General features: G+C 37.3%; 1 protein-coding gene across 2 annotated transcripts in view; it reads left to right on the forward strand.

Moving 5' to 3' along the window:
* Positions 1-23128, forward strand: part of AIG1 (androgen induced 1) — a 237631-nt gene that overhangs the window by 13929 nt on the left and 200574 nt on the right. The window contains exons 2-4 of one of the 2 annotated variants that reach the window (XM_055311010.1): positions 9694-9708; positions 16613-16629; positions 21184-21228. The exons of the other annotated variant lie outside the window; for it this stretch is intronic. Of the exons in view, the coding sequence (XP_055166985.1) occupies positions 9694-9708; positions 16613-16629; positions 21184-21228 (77 nt within the window). The remainder of the gene's footprint in view (positions 1-9693; positions 9709-16612; positions 16630-21183; positions 21229-23128) is intronic. 2 annotated transcript variants of the gene reach the window in all.

The raw sequence follows: 23128 nt of genomic DNA on the forward strand, positions 1-23128 counted from the left end.
TTTTTGCTGAAATGGGATTCACTGTGTCATGTTGTAGTGGGAGAATTTCTCAATTATTCTGCTGTGGAAACTTTCCCAGTCCTGTGTCCCTTCATTTTTTTTTTTTTTTTAGCATAGGTTTTGTGAGCTGATATTATAAGCACACCCTTGCAAATCATCAACTACAATATCTCTTCTTGCCTTCAATCTTACTTATCTAGAATATGTGTAATTCTGACTAAACCCCAACCATTTGCTATTCATACTTGCACTTGAGCAGCTGAGCATGTTTAAGAAAACCATGGAAGCATGATGTTTGGTCCTGCTTGGTCCATATTTGGACCATATTTGTTTGGTCCATATTTATGACCACAGGTATCAAGGGGGCCCTCAGTACTGCCCAACAGTGGACTACATTTTCCTAGTCATTTGAAAGACTCCTGTTCTTACAGTGCTTCTCACACCTATTTTCCTCTGTCCTCAAACCTTGGGCATTCCTTTCCTGATCCTCTCACTCTTAAATCTCTCTCTTACTTGGAGAACAATATTCCTGTTGGCCAAAGAATATAATGAATTTGCAGCTTGTTTCAATAAGAAAGCAAAAGAAATCAGAAGAAACTTCCTCATTCTCCCACCATCAGATTTGTCAATCCACTTTCGTCTAAAACTATATTCCATGTTCTCTCCTGTTAAAATGGAAGCACTGTGTGTACTTCGGAGGACAACTTTTCCTCTGGTATGCTGCACTTCACAACCTCTTGCCAACTTGAGCATTCCCTTTCTGAGGTTCTCTCCTCTCTCTATGTATTATACAATTTTCCATTTTGACTGCTTCATTCCCATCAATCTACAAACATACTATGTTATCTGTCAACGTAAACACAACAAAATAAAGCTTATCTTGGTGTTGAATCTTTTAGTGCCACCTTATTTTACTTGTTCAGTTTTCAGCAAAGCTCCTTGAAAGGACTATCTACACTTCCAGCTTCCACTTCCTCTTCTCACATTCTCTTTTAAACCCATGCTGCTCTGCTGAAAGAGTTCTAGTTAAGGTCGTCAGTGGCCACCACATTGACAAGTAGAATGGTCAATTCTGAGTTTTCGTTTAACTTAATCTCTCAAGAGCATTTGACCCAGTCATACACCTTCTCTTTCTTGAAACACATTCTTAAAACTTGGTTTCTGGCAAATATACTCTCTTGACTTTCCTCCTGCTTCTCTGGCTATTTCTTCTTAAGTCTTCTTTGCTGGTTTCTCTCTCTCTCTCTCTCTTTTTTTTTTTAACCTTTCAATATTGAGTGATCCAGAAATGAGTCCTAAACTCTTTTCTCTGTATCATCTATATTCATTTCTATAGGCATCTCACCAAGCATTATGGCTTTAAGTACCTTCTAGGGATGATGATCCTCTATATTTATATCTGAGCTCCATATTCTTATATCCAACTGCCTGCTTTCTGTCTTGATTAAAGGATTAATCTGCATTTCAAACTTAACTTCAAAACCAATTCTTGGTTTCATCTCCCACCTCCTATTTTACCTCAGTGTTTTCTGTCTCAGTAAATAACACCATCATCCAGAACTGTGGTGTTGGACACATCCAGAGTGCATTGTTCATCTGAGTTAATTTAATTTTTATTTGTATTTTCCATGGATTTTTCCAAAGAATATCTCATTTATTCAAAGTGAACTTGAAAATGTAAACAATTTGGCAACCATATCTGGCTCTTAAAATTTTCAACCTCTCTGGGCAGCTACTATAGTGGTTATGTGATGAAAATAACCAACTAATAGCCATCTGTGTGAGTGAGAAATCGTGAAAATTAGAGAGGATAACTTTCATATTGGCCAAAGCATATAATGCAAAAAAAAACAAAAAACAAAAATAAAGCCTTCCAACCAGTTTTAAGTCTTGGATAAATTTTATCAAAAGGTTTTGTTTTTTTTAAAAAAGCTTTTTTTTTTTTTTTAACCTAGCATTTGAGGGGGCGGTAACCACACATTTTTTTTATTCTGTTAAAGATGGCCATGTTTATTTTTGAATTATAAAGTGATAATATTATGTAGAAGATTGAAATAATTGACCAAAAATACTAAGGGAACTAATAAGTGATTATAGCAAGAATTGTAGGATACACTTACTTTCCTATGTACCAGTAAAGAACAAATGGAATTTGAAATTATTTTTTTTTAAGATTTTATTTATTTTTTCATGAGAGTGTGTACACAGAGAGAAAGAGAGGCAGAGACACAGGCAGAGGGAGTAAGCAGGCTCCTCGAAGGGAGCCCGATGTGGGACTTGATCCCGGGTCTGGATCCCGGTTCTCCAGGGTCATGCCCTGGGCTGAAGGCGGCACTAAACCGCTGAACCACCCGGGCTGCCCTGGAATTTGAAATTAAAAACAATACCATTTACATCAGGACCCCTGAGAATGAAATACTTAGGTATAAATCTAGCATAATAAGTACCAGGTCTCTGTGGGGGAAACTATAAATCTCTGATGAAAAAAAAAAACAAATAACTGGATAAATGGAGAGATTTTCTATATTTATGGATAAAAAAACACAATATTGCCAAGATGTCAGTTTTTCATCACTTGATCTATAGATTCAGTTTTATCCCAATCAGAATCCCAGTGAGTTATTTTGTGGGTATCAACATACTGATTCTAAAATTCATATGGAGAGACAAAAGACCCAGAATAGCCATTATAAGACTGAAGGAGAACAAAGTTGGAGGACTGATACTACTTGACTTAAAGACTTGCTGTAAAGCTGTAATTCTCTAGGCTATGTAGCATTGGCAAAAGAACAGATAAATGGATCAATGGAATGGAATAGGAGAGGCTAGCAAAAGACCCAAGTAAGTTCAGAAACTGGTCTTTGACAGAGGAATAAAGATAGTCTTTGCTGGAGCTGTACATTCACATGCAAAAAACGAATCTAGACATAGACTTTCCACTTTTAACAAAAATTAACTCAAAATGGATCACAGACTTAAATGTCAAATGCCAAACTATAAAACTCCTAAAAGATAATATAGGAGAAAACCTAGATGACTTTGGGTATGGTGATGACTTCTTACATACTACACCAAAGGCGTGATCCATGAAAGAAATCTTTGATAACTGGACGGCATTAAAATGAAAAACATCTGCTCTATGAAAGATAAGAAAAAGAGAAGATAAACCACAGACTGGGAGAAAATATTTGCAGAAGGCATGTCTGATAAAGCACTGCTATCCAAAATGTACAAAGAACTCTTAAACCTCAACAGTAAGAAAATCTGATTAAAAAATAGACCAAAGTCCTTAGCAGATACTTCACTAAAGAAAATATACAGAAGGCAAATAAGCATATGAAAAAATTCCCCACATCATATATCATCAAGGAAGTAAAGATCAAAACAACAGTGAGCTATCACTACACACCTCCTAGAATGGCCAAATTCTGGAACACTGACAACACCAAATGCTGACAAGGATGTGGAGCAACAAGAACTCTCATTCATTGCTGGAAAAGGTGTGGCCGCTTTGGAAGAGAGTTTGGCTGTTTTTTGCCAAAACTAAATATGGTCATACCGTATGATCCAGTAATCATGTTTCTTGGTATTTACCCAAAGTGGTTGAAAGCCTATGACCATGAAGGAACCTGCACATGGATGTTTATAATGGCTTTATTTGTAATTGCCAAAACTTGGGAACAACCAAGATTTCCTTCAGTAGGTGAATGAATAAATAAACGTGGTACATTAGACAATGGAGTATTATTCACCACTAAAAAAAATAACCATCAAGCTATGAAAATACATGGAGGAATTTTATTTTATTTTTTTTAAAGAAAGGAATTTTTTTTAAAAGATTTTTATTTATTTATTCATAAGACACACACACACACACAGAGAGAGAGAGAGAGAGAGAGAGGCAGAGACACAGGCAGGGGGAGAAGCAGGCTCCATGCAGGGAGCCTGACATGAGACTCGATCCTGGGTTTCCAGGATCACACCCTGGGCTGAAGGCAGCGCTAAACCACTGAGCCACCCGGGCTGCCCACATGGAGGAATTTTAAATGCATATTATTAAATGAAAGAAGGCAATCTGAAAGGGCTACATATAGTATGACTCCAACATATGACATTCTGGAAAAGATAAAACTATAGATACAATGAAAACATCATTGATTGCCAGGGGTTGGTAGAAGGAGGGATGAATAGATAGAGCATAGAGGACTTTTAGGGGAGTGAAAATACTCTGATACCATAATAATAGATACACGTCATTATACATTTGTTCAGACCAATAGAATAGACAATATCAAGAGTGAACTCTAAGGTAAACTGTGGACTTTGGGTGATGATGACATGTCAGTGTAGGTTCATCAGCTATAACAAATGCACTACTCTGGCAGGGGGTTGTTGATGATGGGGGAGGCTGTGGAGGAGGAGCAGGGGTGTATGGGAAATCTCTGTACCATCCTGCTATTTTTCTGTGAACCTAAAACTGCTTTTAAAAAAGTCTTACTTTTTGGGGGGCACCTCGGTGGCTCAGTCAGTTAAGTATCTAATTCTTGATTTTGGTTCAGGTCATGATTTCAGGGTGGTGAGATTGAGCCCTACGTTGGGCTCTGTGCTCAGCATGGAGTCTGCTTGAAATTCTCTCCCTCTGCTCACACACACATTCTCTCTTTAAAGTAAATAAATTAATCTAAAAAATAGTCTTATTTTTGAAAAAAGTAAATATCAAACGTCAAAGTAAAAATGCATCATTAGCTCTTTTTATATGCTGTTGCTCCTGAAGAAAACTTCAAACTTTTCAGCCAGAAATATTGCAAAGACCAAAGAGGCTTTCAAAGGGATTTCTAACCAACAATAAATATCAGTACTCTCTTTCTGCATTATCCAGGCTTGTTATGCTCTATTGCATAGGGTATTCCATATTCTAAACAAGACAAAAACTTTTCAAAGGTCAGTCATGGAACAAATGATAAACATAAAGCAGTATAATAAATCGGTGCACAAGTTCTTATTGAGCTTATTATTACTGTTACTTTCCCATCCTATATTTCTGCTTTTTACCTAGAGGTTGTTGCCATCTTGAGTTTTGTGTTTATCATTCCCCTTTTTAAAAAATAGCATGTACTTCTAAGCAGTATATTGTGTTGGTTAGTTTTGGATAGGGCCTTTATAGAAATGGTATCATTATGGAGCTTTCTTTATCCAAAAAGAAATAGCATGTCTGAGGAGGGTAAACCTGTACAATGAACCATTGTGATACCGTTTACATGCCTGTGTTTTATATTGCTTTGAGTACTATGTAATTTGGTCTTGCAACTGATTAGACAATTAGGAATTGGAAGATGATATGTAAATGTTACTGTCTAACTGACAGAATGATTTATTAGAAACGTATACTTGTGGAATTCACCTGCTTTGTTGTTTGGGAGGCCCAGTGCCAAACCAAAACATGTGTGTTAATGGCAGACCTGTAGCCAGCTTTTTAAGAAAATTCAGCCAGAGTTGAATTCCATTCAAATACAGCAGTTTGTTTGCCAGTGGTGTCAATACTGATTTTAAAATGTATTTACTGAGGTGCCTGGGTGGCTCAGTTGGTTAAACATCTGCCTTCAGCTCAGGTCATGACCCCAGGGTCCTAAGAGCCAGCTTCTCTCTCTCCCTTTGCTGCTCCCCCTTCTTGTGCACTCTCTCACAAATAAAGAAATAAATAAAATCTTTTAAAAACTGTATTTACCTTTTTTATAGCTTTGATCAGCATTGTCGAAACTTTCAACACACTTGGATATATCTTATGGGCCCTGATACCACCCACTGACTATACTAGCTTAATTTTTTGCATCTGCTTATGCTAGTACTTTCTATTCTTCCAATAACTGCCAAGTGGATTCTCTGAACCATAAGATTTACATGAAGAAGCTTTCCCTTCGCTCTTAGGAAACTCCAAGGACTGCCCATTGACCCAGGTTATTTACTTTGGTCTCAAGAGATGGTTGGGGTTTGTTTTCATTAAAATTATTCTTTTAACTAAAGCATTTTGTCTCAATGTGATTTGGATAGAAAATGCTATCAACTATTTTTATAAGGAAAGCAAAAACACAAAAAACACTGACATTTGGCCAAAACTATAATCTACAAAATAAAAAAGCATTCATTTACTTTAGGAAATAACAAGAATTCATATTATAAAACTGTGTAGTTAAAGCTACCTAGTTTTAAAAGTGCTTTCTTAATATTCTGATCTATCTTTATTCCCTTTGTTAAAAATACATACCCCCTGATGAAGATTTTATAAGATACTAGTGGAGAATAGAATAATATACTTAAAGTCTACAGCCTTACATAATTACTTTAAGCTTATTGTTATAAAAGTTTGAATTTTATTTTGTATCATCTTTGTATGCATATCTGAGAAGCTTTGATTTTTCTTATGAACTCTTTTTACATATGTTAAACGGCTTTGAGTAGCAGGTATTTAGGTAAGTTGATTAAAATGGGATGTCATATTACTGACTTTTATTCTTTAAATTTCTATTTTGGGGGAACAAAGTGAGAAAATGTGATAGTGAGAGAGTACATGCAGAGGCATCTGGGGGATCACTGAACCCAATGATCAAAGTAATCCTGGAGAGAACATTCCATCAGTACAAGTAGCCCGAAAGAGTGGTACATATCAATTATTCACACCATTGTGTGAATTACTCTAATTAGGTAATCACATTGTTTGCCTTCTACCATTTTAGCCTAATTTCTGGAGAATTATTGGTTAGAAGAAAGAGGATTGAGTTGAAAGGGTGGGGAGAGGAAGATCATGCTTAAGGGCATGAATTCATTCTAGAATAGAGCTTGAAGCAGGTATAGATCTGCAGAGGCCCAAGACTGATGGAGGACAGCATAGGCATGGGGCTCGAAAATCAGAGAGATGGAGTCCAGAAAGGCTTGTCAGATGTAATCTCCATAGAAACCATCTACCGTGACTCCTGAGTTAATAATGCCTGAGCAAACATTTTCAGTCAGAAGAATGACTTAAAACGTCTAGGAGATGTTAACATGGAAATGTCATTCTTTCTGGACTCCAGGTATTTTTTTAAAGACTGTAGACCCAATATACTCAATGGGAGATTGTGTTAGTTTTTCATTGTTGCATTCATTTTGACATTATGAACTCTGAATATAAGTGTCCTAAATAAAATAATAGTGGCTGGTGATATTTTTCATAACTATCATACACCTTTATTTTTTCATCCTAGTTAATAGATACCTGACTTAATAAAATACAAAGGTTAGTTATAAGCAGAGATAGATGTAGACATGTCAAGTAGTCATTTAGTATTTTATCAAAACCAAAATCAAAGAAAAAATTAAACTCCATTAATCTGATTGCCACATTATTATTTTTTTATATTATACCGGAGTCCCAAAAATGTGTGTATACATTAGGCACAAATACCTAGCATACAGATATGTCTTAGGTCATTGTCAGCGAATCTGTTCTTTTGGAAAGTATCACCAGATTATATGTTTAAAATCAACATGATGGCAAGGAAAAATAGCCATTTTTATTAGTTGACTTGTTTACTTAACAAGTACTTTCTGAATACCTACTATGTACCACGATGCTAGATTATAGTAATACAGTGACAAGTAATATACAGTCCCTGCCTTCAAAAATGTTGTAGTCTAAGAGGGGTGTCAGGTCCAAACACTTAAAAAACAGTATGGAAGTATAGGGAGACAGACATAGTAGATCTTATGAGTGATTGAAAAGTCTGCTCCTAACCATCACTGTTGGATCCTAAGGTGACATTGATTAGCTACATTAAGTCCAGCCACATAAAGAACCACATTGCTTGGTAGAATGTATATATCCATTCTGCCTTTGCCTGGTGAAGTATATGGCTGTATTTAGAAATTCACTGTTTTAGCTCATCAAGGTTTCATTTATAGCATTGACAGGGCAGATGTGATAAATATAGATGTTTTCTAAAATGAGCTACTGAATGTCCTTTTTCCTGATAAGTTCTAGCCCAAAATTGTTCACTAAAGGAGAATTACTAGAGCCTTGGAAGAGGTTTGGTCACTGGCCAGGATTCTTATGAGTAACTGAGTGAAAAATACTTGCCCATCAAAATATTTTTGCCTTTATTTTCTGCCCTAAATGGAAGGAATTGACAGTGTTTCTGATCTTTTGCAGCAGCTGCTCCTGGGGATGCTGTAGATGCTGGAGGGGGACTTCTGTTTTTATTTTGATCAACCCCAGAGGTGTTCCCCAAAAGCCATGTGATAAGCAAATGTAGAGCTCAAGAGTAGGTCTATGCTGGTTTCTGAGACTTTTCTTTGTTACCTTTCTAGTGCCTCCTGAGGATGACTTTTTTTTTCATTATTATTTAAGAGTTTTACAATTTATCATTTAATTCCATGGAAACAGATGGAACAGTACTAAAAAAAAAAAAATAGAAACACCAAAAAGTTGAAGTGCTTACAGCCCTATTATATAAAGGTTTTAGCCTTATTTTCCTCTAATCCCTTGACAGTAATAAGTGAAGGACCACAGCCTTTCTTTTAATTCTGAGGGTGGTGTTTTCTTCCTACCTCATTTTAGTGGAAGGATTCTTATTTTTCATGAGGACCCCTCTTTCCATCCAGAGGATGCCATCTGAGCAGGAGGACAGTGTTCTCTTGTCTCAGTGGGACACTTTGTAGTTCTAAAGACCTGAGTCTATGACATTTGATTCACTAAGGACTTCTTAGGTTTTCCCAGATGTGATTGCTCTTACGTTTTTGTTTTTGTTTTTCAGTGCTGAATCAGAGAAACCTAAGAAGTCATAGAATATCCTGAATGTGTCCCAGAGCTGTAACTACTGAGCTTGGAACTAAACCCCAGAAATGGGGATATCTGTTCTGGACAGTAAATGGCATGTTAGCAGTTTCGCTCAGCTAAGATAGGATTCTCACTGTGCCTCTCAGCTCTTTGCCACATTTCTCTATTTTTACTAAATTTTGTTTAAAATCAGAGCAACATGGCACAGCCAATGAGAACAGAAGTAGAATTCTGAGAACGTGGTTGAGCTACAGTAATATAAGTGGCTAAGGAAGCATCCCAGGCCAATAAAGCCAGATAAAACAAAGGAATTTGGCCAAAGAAAGAGGATTCAAGACAACACTGAGTTGGAGCAGCATGTGAGGGGAGAAGGTGGAGCTCTACATGGCATTCAGAAGGGGGAGGTGTGAGAAATCTTTAAAATGAGGCTGTTGATGAACCCACGGGGTGTGAGCAAATAGAGCATTGACCTTCAGGGAAGAAAATCAGGAAGTTCAGGAATCTTTTGTGTATTGTAATTTTAATATCATATACATCCTTAAGGCTAAAATATTTTCCTAGGAGTATGATCGCTGGAATGCTTCCTCAAGTTGACTATAAACACCACGAAGTGTAGATTTTACTGAGAAAAAAGTGTCAAATGATACCAATATTTTTCCTACAGCTCCAGAAAAAAATGTGTCCACAAGCAAAATTCTATCCTTGAATTGGCAACACAAGTGAAATGGTTCATTTTCTGTAGGGGAATGTATTAGTGAGTTCTCTGATTTGTTTTTTTTTTTTTTTTTTTTTTTTGTTGTTTGTGTGTTTTAATTTAAGTAGTCTGGGTTCTGATGTAGGGTTTTACTTTGGAAGTTCAGTAGAAGGCAAGGACCTTCACACAGCTCTCTGCTCACTCAGTTGCAGTTGCTCCCACTCATTGAGATTCTGGCTCTGGGCAGCCAGACTCCGACTGGGGCAGCAAAAGGAATAGGGGATGGACTTGTGGAAACAGGTGGTAGGATTGGAAGCCATTATGGATATGGTGGCTTTTCCATAAGGTTTCCTCAAAGTCTGGTGAATGATTACAGTGAGCTTGTATGCCTTTCTTTCTACATTGTTATGGATTGAATTGTGTCCACCTCACCCATATTCCTATATCAAAATCCTAATGCCTGGTACCTCAGAATGAATTTTATTTAGAAATAGGGTGGTTGCAGGTCATAATGGCATAAAATAGACCCCAGATCCAACCTGACTGGTGTTCTTATAAAAAGGGGAAATTGACACAGACACAACAGGGAGAACACTGTGTCAACAAGAAGGCAGAGATTGGAATGATGCTTCTATAGGCCAGGGAGCACCAGAGATTGCCAGGAAACCAGCAAAAAACTAGGGGAGAGTTATGGTACAGATTTCCCCTCAAAACCCTCAGAAGGAACCAATCTCTCAACAGCTTGATCTCAGACTTCTAGCTTCCAGAACTGTGAGAGGAACTATTTCTGTTGTTTAAGCCATTCAGTTTGTGGTACTAGCAAATAAATATGTGCATTATCTGTGCTTTTTGCCTCCAGTTCACTCTCCATTCACTGAGGTCAGAGACTACATCCTGAGCATATCAAATCCTCATCACATAGAACAGTGTCTATCACACTTAGGGAGACCCTCAAATATTTATTGAATTAATAAATCTGTTGGTTTTTACCAAAAAACATTTGGATATCTCTTAAATAGGAGACCATATATTTTCTTTTCCCAGTTCTCAAACTTACTCCAATTAGATCATTTTTGACTATGGATTAGGTTCAGGGTGGCTTCCCTCAACTAATTCTTTTCCTCAGATGCTAACACTAACCTTCATTGCTGCATTTCTGTATTTAAAAAAGTTAAACATAAAAATTTTTGTAGTATCTACAGATAAGTCAAGTTTTTAATACCAGTGTTCTAAAAAAAGCCTTCATTTACACTAAAATTTGTAGAGTTTGTATCAAACATTTGGCTAAGAGTCTCTTGAGGGGAGAAAAGCAATATTTTATTGACGGACAAAGTTAAGGATTCATTTTAATATAAAAATGCTTCCTCCTTATAGAGAGATGTTCCTGGGTAAATAAAGAACATAAGTGGACAATTTGTTTAGACAGATCAAAGTGATAGCTTATCCAAAACATATCCATAGATGTAGACATTTACCATCTAGATTGTGGAAACTAGCTATACAAAATGGCAGTGCTAACATGAGTGAACTGAGACAGCTTTGAACTATAAGTGAAAATGTAGGTTGTTAAAAGTCAACTGGAAAATGTTCCCCCATAAATGCAAGCAACAAAAATATGCCAGCTGGCCATATGTGGAAGTCTCAGCCTCTATACACTTGAATTTTCACTTTGGTACCAAGTGGTTGAAAAGCAATAAGAAGGAGCTTTCTGGAGACTCTGACAAGATGAGGTGACCTGGAAGACCACAGAAATGAGGGGAGAAATTCTGGGTCAGGTGGAAGAGATGTATCCTCTGTAATAGTTCTCTGAACCCCTAAGTTAGACATTTTTTCTGAAAGCTTGGTGATCAGCTAAAATACCCTTATGCCATAATAACCTCGAAATACTTTTAACTCAATTTATCTTTTATGTTTCAGTTCTTGTGGTTTCTTCGTGTTTGTTTTGTTGTTATTTCTTTCTTAAAGAGGCAAGTGAAGTACAAATACTTCCATTAAATTTTTGGTGCAGTTAAATATATGATGGACAGCATGGTTTTACATAAAACTTCCATCTGAAAATGCATTTGCTTGAATTTCTGTTGTTTTAACTAGAGTTGTATGTTTTGCAAGATGGCTGCACAAACGCTTTTGTGCTGAATTACATCTCTCAATCTACTGTTAAGTAAAAAGTATTTCTAGAGAACAGGGATGCTTATATTCTCTATAGTCAGAGGAGACTCTACAGTGGCTTCTCTCTACAGTGTTTGCTGCATATGGTTTTTGCAATGCTAGTGCTAATCAGAGGGACCAGACTCAAATCTGGTTTTAAAGCATTCCAGATTTCCTCTGCTTAAAATGGTGAACTAAAATTTTTCTTTAAGATTTCTTACTACATTAGCATTTTAAAAGATTCACTCAATTTAAGACAGTGTCTTGAGAAACCTAAAACCAAGCAAAAAGACTTGGAAGGAAAATGTCTTTTGACCGTGATGGTCAAATGTTTGTGGTGTCTATTTGATAGTGCAACAAGTGAAATAGAACTCCTTGCTTTTCCTTTTCCCTGATATAACCTCTGTTTCTAGGAATAAAAAATAGAAGGGCAGTTGACAGCTCAGAGAATTCTCACTTAACAACTTCAGCTGGATGGAGCCCAAAATCTGGCTCTGGTGTATAAAATTACTCTTTTAAATGTATGGAAGGACATTAACACTTGCCTTTGCCAGTTTCAAACATATATGTGTGTGTGTGTGTGTGTGTGTGTATATATATATATATTTATGTCTATATATCTGTATATTTATATATACACACACATATACTTATATATATATACTTACATATAATTATTATTATATATATTTATTGTTAGAAACATCTTTTAAACCCTTGGGCTATAGGTGTATTAGTGTAGAATACCATGATTCCATACACTTGACTCATCTAACTTACCCTATCCTATTTATTTTCTAAGCATGACAGACATATTGAGAAATACGCAATCTTTTATTTTATTTTATTTTAAAAGATTTTATTTATTTATTTATTCATGAGATACACAGAAAGAGAGAGAGAGGCAGAGACACAGGCAGAGGGAGAAGTAGGCTCCATGCAGGGAGCCTAATGTGGGACTCAATTCCAGGTCTCTAGGATCAGGCCCTGGGCTGAAGGCGGCGCTAAACTTCTGAGCCACCCGGGCTGCCCAGAAGTACACAATCTTATATAAGTAATTAAAAAAACTTTTACAAGGGGAACACATCTGTGTAACCACCACTCAGAACAAGATATCAAATATGACCAAGACCCTAGAAACCAGCCTGTGTCTCCTCCATGTCCTTACCCTCTCCGAAGTAACCATTATGCTGACCTCTGACCTCTGCCACAGTAGGTTAATGCTGCTTGTTCTTAATTTCTGTAGAAATGGAATCATGCAACATGTACTAGTTTGCTTTCTAACTTCTTTTTGTTCGGTATTGTGTCTATGAGGGTTGCTGCTACATGAGGTTGCAAGTAGCACTAATATATTCTTTTTCATTGCTGTGTGGAATTCTATCTTGTATATTTTCAAATTTATTTCCCATTCTATTGATGATGCACTTGTGGGTTATTTCTAGGTTTTAGCTATTAGGGATAACGCATCTATGAACATGTTTTGAACATGTTTATATATATATGTTTGGTGCACCTATATGTGCATGTGTGCCTAGAATAGAATTGCTGGGTCTTCGGGTACACATATGTTCAGCTTCGTGGATACTGCCAAACAGTTTTCCAGAGTGGCTTTAAAAATATACATTCCTGCCAGCAGTGTTTAAGAATTCTGGTTCTTCTGCATCCGCACCAAAACTTTATAGTGTCAGTGGTTTTTTAAAATTTATTTTATTATTTTTATTAAGCTATTTAGGGGTAGGCAGTAATGCTTCTTTGTGGTTTCAATTTGTATTTCTCTGGTCACTAATTATGACAATTTTTTTTGTTTTGTTTTCCTACTGCCATTTGAATAGCCTCATTTATGAAGTGCCCATTGAAGTCTTTTGCCATCTTAAAAAGTTGGGTACTCTCCCGTTGCCTTTCTAATTTGTAGGAGGCTTAAAAAAAAGGAGTCCTTTTTCAGATATATATATTACAAATATATTTCCTTCTCTATAGCTTATCTGCTGTGTTCATGGTATTTTTTAATCAGTGGAAGTTCTTCTAAGCTTAACTTATTAATCCGTTGCATTACTGTATATGCTTTCTATTATCCTTTAAGAAATATTTACATAATCCAACCTCATGAAGATCTTCTCCTATGCTATACTAGAAGCTTTGTCATTTTGCCTTTTATGTTTAGGATCCATCTGGCAATGATTTTTGTGTGTGGTGTGAGGTAGGAGTGGAAGATCATTTTTTTCTCATGTGGATATCCATTCTTTTGACCAAAGGGTAGCAGTGGCAGCTTTACTATAAATCAAGTGACTGATTGTATGAGAGTCTGTGTCTGGACTCTGTTCTGCTCGTTTAGTCTATCTATCCTTGCACTGATGCCACACTCTTCTAATTACTATAACTGTAAATTAAATCTTGATATCTGGTAATATAAGTTCTCAAACTCTCTTCTTCCATAGTATTTTTATTCTCCTTGGCCTTTTGCATTTTCATTTAATTGTAGAATCTGCTTACCAAATATTACACGAAAAGTTTTAGACTATTCATTGGAATAACATTGAATCTATAATCAGTTTAGTAATCGTTCACATTTTGCAATATTGTGCCTTCTAGACATAGTATTTTTCTCCATTTCTTTAGGTCTTTATCAACCTTATCTCAGTAGAGTTTTGTGGTTTTTCCTGGCAATCTTGCACATCTTTCGTTAGCTTTATTATGAGGTATGTCCCTCTTTTTAGTAAAGAGCTGCTTCTAGTTTGAGTAGAAGCAAGTTCTTCCTTTTGATTCACACCCTTCAACAAGATATTACAGAGAAACTCTATTTTGAAACTGAAGAGAGGAAGTGCCCTTGAGCCTTAAGGAGGAGGTGTGGGGTTTTTTGTTGTTGTTGTTGGTTTGAGGTAGGTGAGAGGTAGTATGTCTTGTCCAGATGGAATCTTTGGAATATCCTTCAAAGCAACAGATGTGTGTGGGAAGACTGACAGTATATTGAGAAGCAGACTGACTTACTGCCTTGAGTAATTGCATGGTTGAATGAAGAAACCAATGCATATTTTAAGTATCTGAAGCACTTTCATTGAATGCCCATTCTAAGCCAATAGATTATATCCTGGACCTACCTTCCTAAATCTCTGACTTACCTTCACCAATCACCAGAGATCAAAAGTTGTAGAATTACCGATCAGATATTATCAAGGTGACTGAATAAGGAATAAATTTGTTGAATTTACCGTCAAGTGTTATTTCCCATTAAATTTTTAAAATCTTCAAAATTTAATAAATCATACATGAGTCAGTGAAGGCTATTGTTTCAGAGTTGAAGTCTCTTGGAATTCTAATTACTTGCTTTATTTTTCTTCCCTTTTGTAGTCACACTTTGGGAAAGATTATTTCTTACTGACTTGGAAGGCTATTTTTGAAATACCCTACACTCTAAACACCTATGTGTGGTACCCTACATTCTAAACACCTATGTGTGGACAGTTGCCTGTTGGGCTTCTCTGTTTAAGCACCCCAATGACATCTTAAATTTAATACATCAAAGGAGGAAACTTTTTAGCATGCTCTGCATCTTGGTGAGTGGCACCTTTTGAGGTAGGCCTGAAGGCTGGGAGTGGTTGTCAACTCTTCTTTCTCCTTTTTCCCCCCAATAGCCAGTGGTTGCATCCTTGCTACACTCCTTTTTTTGAGTTCCACTGCCTTTTTTTCTGTGCTCACACCTGGCATACTTAAATAGCCTTCCTGCTAGCTCTCTGCCTTCAAAATTGTCACTCCCCAAATCATTATCTGTTCTCAGGGTCATCTTTCCAGAATATGCTACACCTCTGTGTAAATCTCTACACTGGTTCTATTTGTCCTTTAACATAAAAGTAAAACTTCTTAATATAGCTTTCAAAAGCTAGTCCTATTCAAGCTCCTCTGCCTTCTCCAGTCTCATCTCTCGACATTACCCTTTCTTCACGTGACATAGTAGTTATCCAGAGCTATTTGCCATTCCTTCCATCACTCTGCCTGCCCTTCAGAGGTGCTGCTGCTGCCGGAACACGCACACCACTCTCCTTATCCATTGTCCTCCTTTGGGGATGACCTCTTATTCCTTCTTTAAAGCTCAACTCAGATATGATACATCCTAGGGGAAAGCTTTCCTCATCCTTCCCCACCAGTCTGGATAATATTATATGGCATTAAAAGTATTTATTTTGATCATCCCACTCTGAACTTCTTGAAGGCAAGAAGATAAACATGCCTTTCATGTTTATATCTTCCCTCCGTGGCTTCTCTTATAAACGGGCACTGTGATAGGCTCTCGGTTTTCAAAAGTGAAGGTATAACTTCTTCCCTTGGACCTCTTACAATATAGAAGGTGAAACAGAAACATGAACAGATAATCACTGTAATTTTATGAGTGTCACATTACAGGTATTTTTAAAACATGGAAAAAGGAGTGCCTGAATCTGGGTCTGAGAAAGTTCTATTTAAGTATACACAAGGGATCTCCAGAGAAATGTTGTATGGAGAAACAATCCTCTAAGTAAAGATTATCTCCAGGAAAATTCCTGGCAAATTCATAGCCAGTTTTACCAGATGCTGTCCAGAAATTGTTCATTCAGATCTCCAGACGCACAGAACTGCAGGAGAGCTAAAATATTTGCCAATGATACTTGAACATGTAAATAAACATTAGGTGGTTCAGTTGGAGGGATATACACATTCGGCATTAGTTAAGACTGGAAAGAATCAGCATCTTATTATGTGTGCTCAGGAGCTCTCTGACATAAATTCTAACCCTAATTGAGAAAAAAAGTCTACTCTGACTTTGTAAATATTTGTCTTTATGGTGAATAAGAAGAAGCACTTTTTTTTTCCTGTATATAATGTTAAATCCCAAAAAAACAATCCAGCAAAATAGGATCTTTACATTTTGGTCTCTTTCTACTCAGGTTCCAGGGAGGACACTCCATGGTTGATAGCTGTTTTATAGACAGGTTACCAGGCTTGAATGGTAATGGCCAGAGCCTTATGTAGTTTAGGAAGACTATACCATAGTGGTCAGAGAAGGAAGCCAATTCATGTGGCCTAAGTGATCTAGTCTTTTTACAGGATTGTTTACAGTAGGGGCCTCCCTACTGATACCTGTAGACTTGAGGGACCATGACTGAGCTTCAGGGGGTTTGGAGAGTCCCTAACATCCCACGCAAAATTGAATGTGAGCACATAGGGATAAAGGTAATAATTTTCATCATGACCTTAAAGTTCTTGTAACTCACAGGACCACTGGTCTAGTTTATGTTTATTTTATTTATTTATTTTGTAATCATTTATTGAGGATTTAGCTATGAGTCCTTTTGCTCAGGGCTGATTTACTATTGTGATATGTGTTGCAGGGATGCATGGAATGATTCAGATTCAAGTTAGCACTAATTGAGAACTGATGTTCCAGGTGCTTCCACATGCAGGATCTCACTTAATCTTCACAGTACATCTGTGTAGTCATACTCTTACAACCATTTTACAGAAAAGGAAACTGAAGTTCAGAGTATAAAAAGAACTTGCTTCAGGGCAACTGAGTACTCAAGCAAGTAGACTGGGCTTAAGACTATAAGACTGGATGCCTCAGTCAGTTAAGCATTTGACTCTTGATTGTGGCTGAGGTCACGATCTCAGGGTCATGAGATCGAGTCCTATATGGGGCTCCATGCTAGATGTGGAGCCTGCTTAAGATTCTGTCTCTCCCTCTGCCCTCACTCCCAGTCTCCCTCTCTCTCTCAAAAAAAAAAAAAAAACCCAACAACCTGTGTGTGTATACATATATATACACACACACATATATATACACACAAAATACATATTTATATATTTTGTATATATATATAAATAAAGACAAATAGAACATTGTGCTTCTCCTACTTCTAGAGTAGACAGTAGGTGTTTCTGCAACACTTAAATATAGTGACATACATGCAAGGATAGAAACTAGTCCAGGCTGTACAGGTAGCTACAGTTCAAAATAAGTTTTTAGATCCCCTCCACTGCCACCTTCCCCCAGAAAACTGATTTAGTAGGTGTGCTCCTCCCAGTGAGAAGTACTAGAAGGACATTTTGATTGTGTGAGTTCTCTTAGGACAGAGAAGTACTGTAAACATTTTCTTAACCTAATTTGATTGCAAACAAATCCCAAGCCTAACTACCATTCCAGACACTTAGGTAATGACATCAACTATTACATGGCCCTGAAAAGCAGGAAAGTTAGTAGAAAAGTGTATTTTCAAGCTGAGCTATCAAAACATGTATCTGTTTCAAAAATCTTACAAGGACAATAAATTTAATACCTGGGTTTTTTTTTTTTCCTCCCCAAAATAGTATAACTGGTTTAAAACAACACTAGATAATTCCTAAGGGGAAATGCTGCAAGAACCTTTGACATAATTAGTTTATGTTTTCGCTTGCTGTTTTAGTTACACATTTGCAACAAGTTCTCAGAAATATGAATGGAAAAACTTCTCTGATTCCACTTTCAAAAGAAAGTGGGAAAGAAAATGCACAAAGTTGGGAGTGGTGGCAGGAGAAAGAGAATTTGAGCAAATATGAGGCCAATACTATTTTTATTTCGTTAACAACTAGGCATAGTGAGTTATAATTTGAGTAGAATGTTCAGGTTGTAAGTGTGTATTTTCCCAAATAAAAAAGTTTATTAAACTGCAATCAAATTTTCAATGATAGTCAGCTTACAGGTTTTTTTTTTTTAAAATTTATTTATTTATGATAATCACAGAGAGAGAGAGAGAGAGGCAGAGACATAGGCAGAGGGAGAAGCAGGCTCCATGCACCGGGAACCCGATATGGGATTCGATCCCGGGTCTCCAGGATCGCGCCCTGAGCCAAAGGCAGGCACCAAACCGCTGCGCCACCCAGGGATCCCAGCTTACAGGTTTTTGACCACTATATGATCATCAATTGTTTAAAGTATCCTGGCTAAAAGGTTTATTTTTAGGTCATTATTTCCTTGTATACATGTTTTTCATAAATTTGAGATGCTGTATATAAAATGCTTTTCTGTGCCTGTATTTCTCCATGTGTATAATCAGGATTATCGGAGTCCCCAGTTCATGTGGTTGTGGTCATGATTCAATGAGATAAATCAGTAATGTGCCCAGGACAGTTCTTGGCACTCACTCACCGTTCAGGTCATATTAGTTGTTGCTCTTGTGGTTCTGGTTACTTTTTGTTACTGCTTTTTATACTTGGTTATCTAAGTATTTTCTCAAGTTGTTAACTATTGTTCAAACACATGGTGTTTCCTGGATATATAACATTCCACTTTTCCCTCAAGATTTAAGTAATGTCATTTTGGTCAGTTTAGCAATTTCCAGATTGTTGATGGTATAAACTCCACTGAATTAAACATTCTTATCCATAAGTCTTTGTGACTAAGTATGATGCATTTCTAAAAGTATTTTAAAGACCTTAAATTCATATGTCCAAATTACATCCCTAAAAGATTCTACCCATTTGGAAGTGCCTACTTGTATAACAGTGTTTAAGTAAGAATTAAGTAAATACAGAAGAATGTGAAGAAATGTCAGAGAAGGCTGTAAGTTTCAGAGCCAGAATATTTGCATTCATTTATACTGTAGGAGGCAAGACAAACATATTATGACGTTTATTATTTTTCATGCTTAAAAGAAGCATTTGTGTGATGAAGAGCATCATGTTGAAGTCAAGAGGCCTGATTTCTATACTGACTGATAAAGGAATATATATAAGCTTGAAGTCATCCTACCTCTCAGAATACACTCAAATTTTGTAAAATGGTGATAAAAAAGTCTTAAAGGACTTTTGTGGCAGTTAAGTAAGATTGTGCATGAAAAGCATCAAGCAGAGGTCCTGGCGTGTGGCAAGCACCTGGGGTTGACCACAGTGTTATTGATCAAGAGTGTAATTTTTGTTGAAGAACAAGCCTTCACCTTCCTCAGTTTATGGCATCCATAGATTTATACAGTAGCAGAGTTTCCATTAGGTATCTTGGCTGTACTGTCAACATTTTTATTATCTTGATTCAGGTTAACTTGATATAGTTCTGTTCCTTGATGAAACATACATTTGGCTCCTGCCTTGTTCCAGGCACCAAACCTATATCATTGGTGAGCCACGAATGAATAAAATATTACTTTGCCCTGGATAGGCTCACAATCTAGGCAGGAAGTGATTATCATTTTTTTCTGGATGAAGTTCTTTTCTTTATATGTAATGAACATTTTTTGTACTCTTCATGTGCTAGTAGGTTTTTGGGGTTGAAAGTAAGTAATTTGAAAACCAGGCCCTGCCTCAAAGATGGTAGGAATGCTATATGCGGGTTAATTGGCATACATTTGTACAAAGCATATGGGCTTTTAGTCAAAAGACCTGACAGTTAGGCTTCAAAACATCCTTGTTGAATGACTTCGAGCAAGGCTGGCCCCTGTATTCTGAGTGAGCTGAAGTAGAGTAAGTGGGTGAGGGGAGGTAGCAGGAGAGAGGGAAGGGCTTTATGAGACATGTTGTTAAGGACTTTGACTTTTACTGGACCTGATATAGGAAGCCTTCGAAGGGGTTTGAACAAGTGACACTTTCTGACTGTAATGGCCTCATTCTGCCTGCTGTATAGAATAGAGGGGAGAAGACCAGAAAACAGGGTGGTCAGATAGGAGGCTTTTCCAGCAAACCAAGTGAGAGTGGGTGGTAACACAGACCATGCATGAGATAGTAGCAGAAGTGGTGCACAGTGTCAACAGGATAAAGCCAACAGGATTTGCTAATGAATTTCATTCACAGGGCTTGAGGCCCCTGTAACTTAAAATCTGAGTTGCCATAGATTGAGACAAAGTAACAGACTTGTTGCGGGAACACAAGGAGTTTTTGGACTTGTTAAGTTTGAGTTTCCTATTCCACATTCAACTATAGATGTCAAAGAGACAGTTGGCATTCAAAGGAGAGGTCACAGCTAGAGATGTAAATGTGGGAGTCATTATCAGACACTGGATCAGAACTCCACAGCTGGAAAAGAGAAGAGGTCCACTGACTGAGACCTGGAGAGTACACCAGAGTTTGGAGGCTGAGAAGTTAAGGAGATAAAAGTAAAGAGATGGAAGAGTATTCACTGGGAAAGATGAAAAAGCCAACTTGCAGAAAATCTATATTAAAGCCCATTAAGTGTCATAAACTACCATATAGGTGGTCATGAAGCAATCACTATACACTTTTGAAAAGATGTAGTATATCATGGTTTTTTAGTGCCAGATTTGATTGGGGTATTTTTCATGTATAGCCCTTACCCTGTTCACTATGGTCATTGCCCAAAAGCTAACTTTTTACTAAATAATGCCCTGATATCTGCATGACCTGAAAGATTTAAAGATTTTCTATTAGGAATTGATTCATGCACAAGGATGTTTGGGCAGCCCTGGAGCTGGTCATATGCATCCCTGTGCAGAAAGCTTCATGATAGGGCAGCCCAGGTGGCTCAGTGGTTTAGTGCTGCCTTCAGCCCAGGGCATGATCCTGGAGACCCAGGATCGAGCCCCACGTCGGGCTCCCTGCATGGAGCCTGCATCTCCCTCTGCCTGTGTCTCTGCCTCTCTCTCTCTCTCTCTCTCTCTCTCTCTCTCTCTCTCTCTGTGTGTGTGTGTGTGTGTGTGTTTGTGTCTCATGAATAAATAAATAATCAAACAAAAGAAAGCTTCATGATAACGTTCAAGCAGAAATAGTGACCTCAGCCTCTAAACTTGCTATGTAGAAATATTGATTAAGAAAAGTACAAAAGGGTTTCAGGTCCACAAAGATTAAAATATTACTAAAATGGATGTGTACATTATTTACAGGATGGCTTCAACATTAAGGCATACCTGTTAGATTTAAGAGATGGGCCGGGTTTGCTTCCAGGAAATAGTTCCTATTAGCTTTTGTCACCTTGTATGTATAGAAAGCTTTTCCATTTGTCAGTTTTATTCACTCAATTGACAAAATTAGTTTAGCATGATGAGGACATTATGCTACATGAAAGAGCCAGTCACAGAAGGACAAATACTACTTGATTCACTTCTATGAGGTATCTAAAATACACTCATAGATGCAGATAGTAGAACAGTAGTTGCAAGGGGCCAAGGAGAGTAAAATGAGGAGTTGTTAATCAATGCGTGTAAAGTTTCAGTTATGCAAGATGAATAAATTTTCAAGACCTGTTGTACAACATTATGCCTATAGTTAACAATACTTTATGGTACACTTAAAAAAAATCTGTTCAGAAGGTAGATAGCATGTTAAGTATTATTACCATGATAAAAATAAAAATGAATAAAAAAGGAAATTTAGTAGCATAACCCTGAAACTTACCATTTATGTTGCCTTTTTTCTTTTTTTTTTTTAAGATTTTATTTGTTTATTCATCAGAGACACACACACACACACAGACAGAGACACAGGCAGAGGGAGAAGCAGGCTCCATGCAGGGAGCCTGGCATGGGACTTGATCCCATGTCTCTAGGATCACGCCCTGGGCTGAAGGCGGCGCTAAGCCGCTGAGCCACCCGGTCTAGGATCATGCCCTGGGCTGAAGGCGGCGCTAAGCTGCTGAGCCACCCGGGCTGCCCCATTTATGTTGCCTTATGATTGATTGTGTTAATAAGTAACTGAATTGTAAGATCCTATGAAGAGTTTTACAACAAAGTAGAATTTGAGAGACGTAAATAAAAATCATTAACCAAAAGCCAGTCCTATACAGAGCTTCTGGAGAGTGTCCCAGAGGAAGAATTTTTATAGGACTTTGTCATTGTCACTTACCAACGAATTTCTAAGAGCATGTGGGGAAGCACTGTGGTTACTGAAGGATCCTAGCTTTTGCCCATATGTGCTTAAATATCAAACACATCATGAATCTTGTAATATAGATCTTTAAATTAGAGATTATTAAAGGTGAAGCAATTTGAAAGTATATAATAATTTTCATAGGATGTCAACTCTCAAGAGATATCCATCCATGGGGCAATATTTGGGTGAGTGGAGTAAAATCCACTTCCAAGTTGTGGGTAACGAACACTCATCCAAAAGCGCACAGGCAGCTGGTTCTGATTGCAATAGGAAGTGGAACTGAAGTCCTAGTGCTTCCTGTACTCCCAAGAGGCAGGGTGGGCTCACCAGAGTATGGAGCCATCATTTAAAGATGAAGAGAACAGTTCTTTGTTTGCAGTGTGGCTCATGAATACTTTGGGTTTAGTTATCTAAGTGCTGTATCCCTCCCTTTATCCATTGTTTGGGATTTGGGGCTTCTGACTAGCTAAAGAGCCTTAGATAGAGGCATCTATCCTGATCTCTAAGCCCTATTCAGTGCACTGATTGGTGTGCTGAGCACAATCACAGCATAGCAAAGGAAAACAATGCCACTAAAAAAAAGATTTTTCTGATTCTGCACTTGGGGAGATTTCGTTCAGGATATCTTGAAGTCAGAAAAGAAAAATTGGGTTTGTAAT

This window comes from Nyctereutes procyonoides, unplaced genomic scaffold (genome assembly GCF_905146905.1).
Source record: "Nyctereutes procyonoides isolate TBG_1078 unplaced genomic scaffold, NYPRO_anot_genome, whole genome shotgun sequence".
Taxonomy (NCBI): Eukaryota; Metazoa; Chordata; class Mammalia; order Carnivora; family Canidae; genus Nyctereutes; species Nyctereutes procyonoides.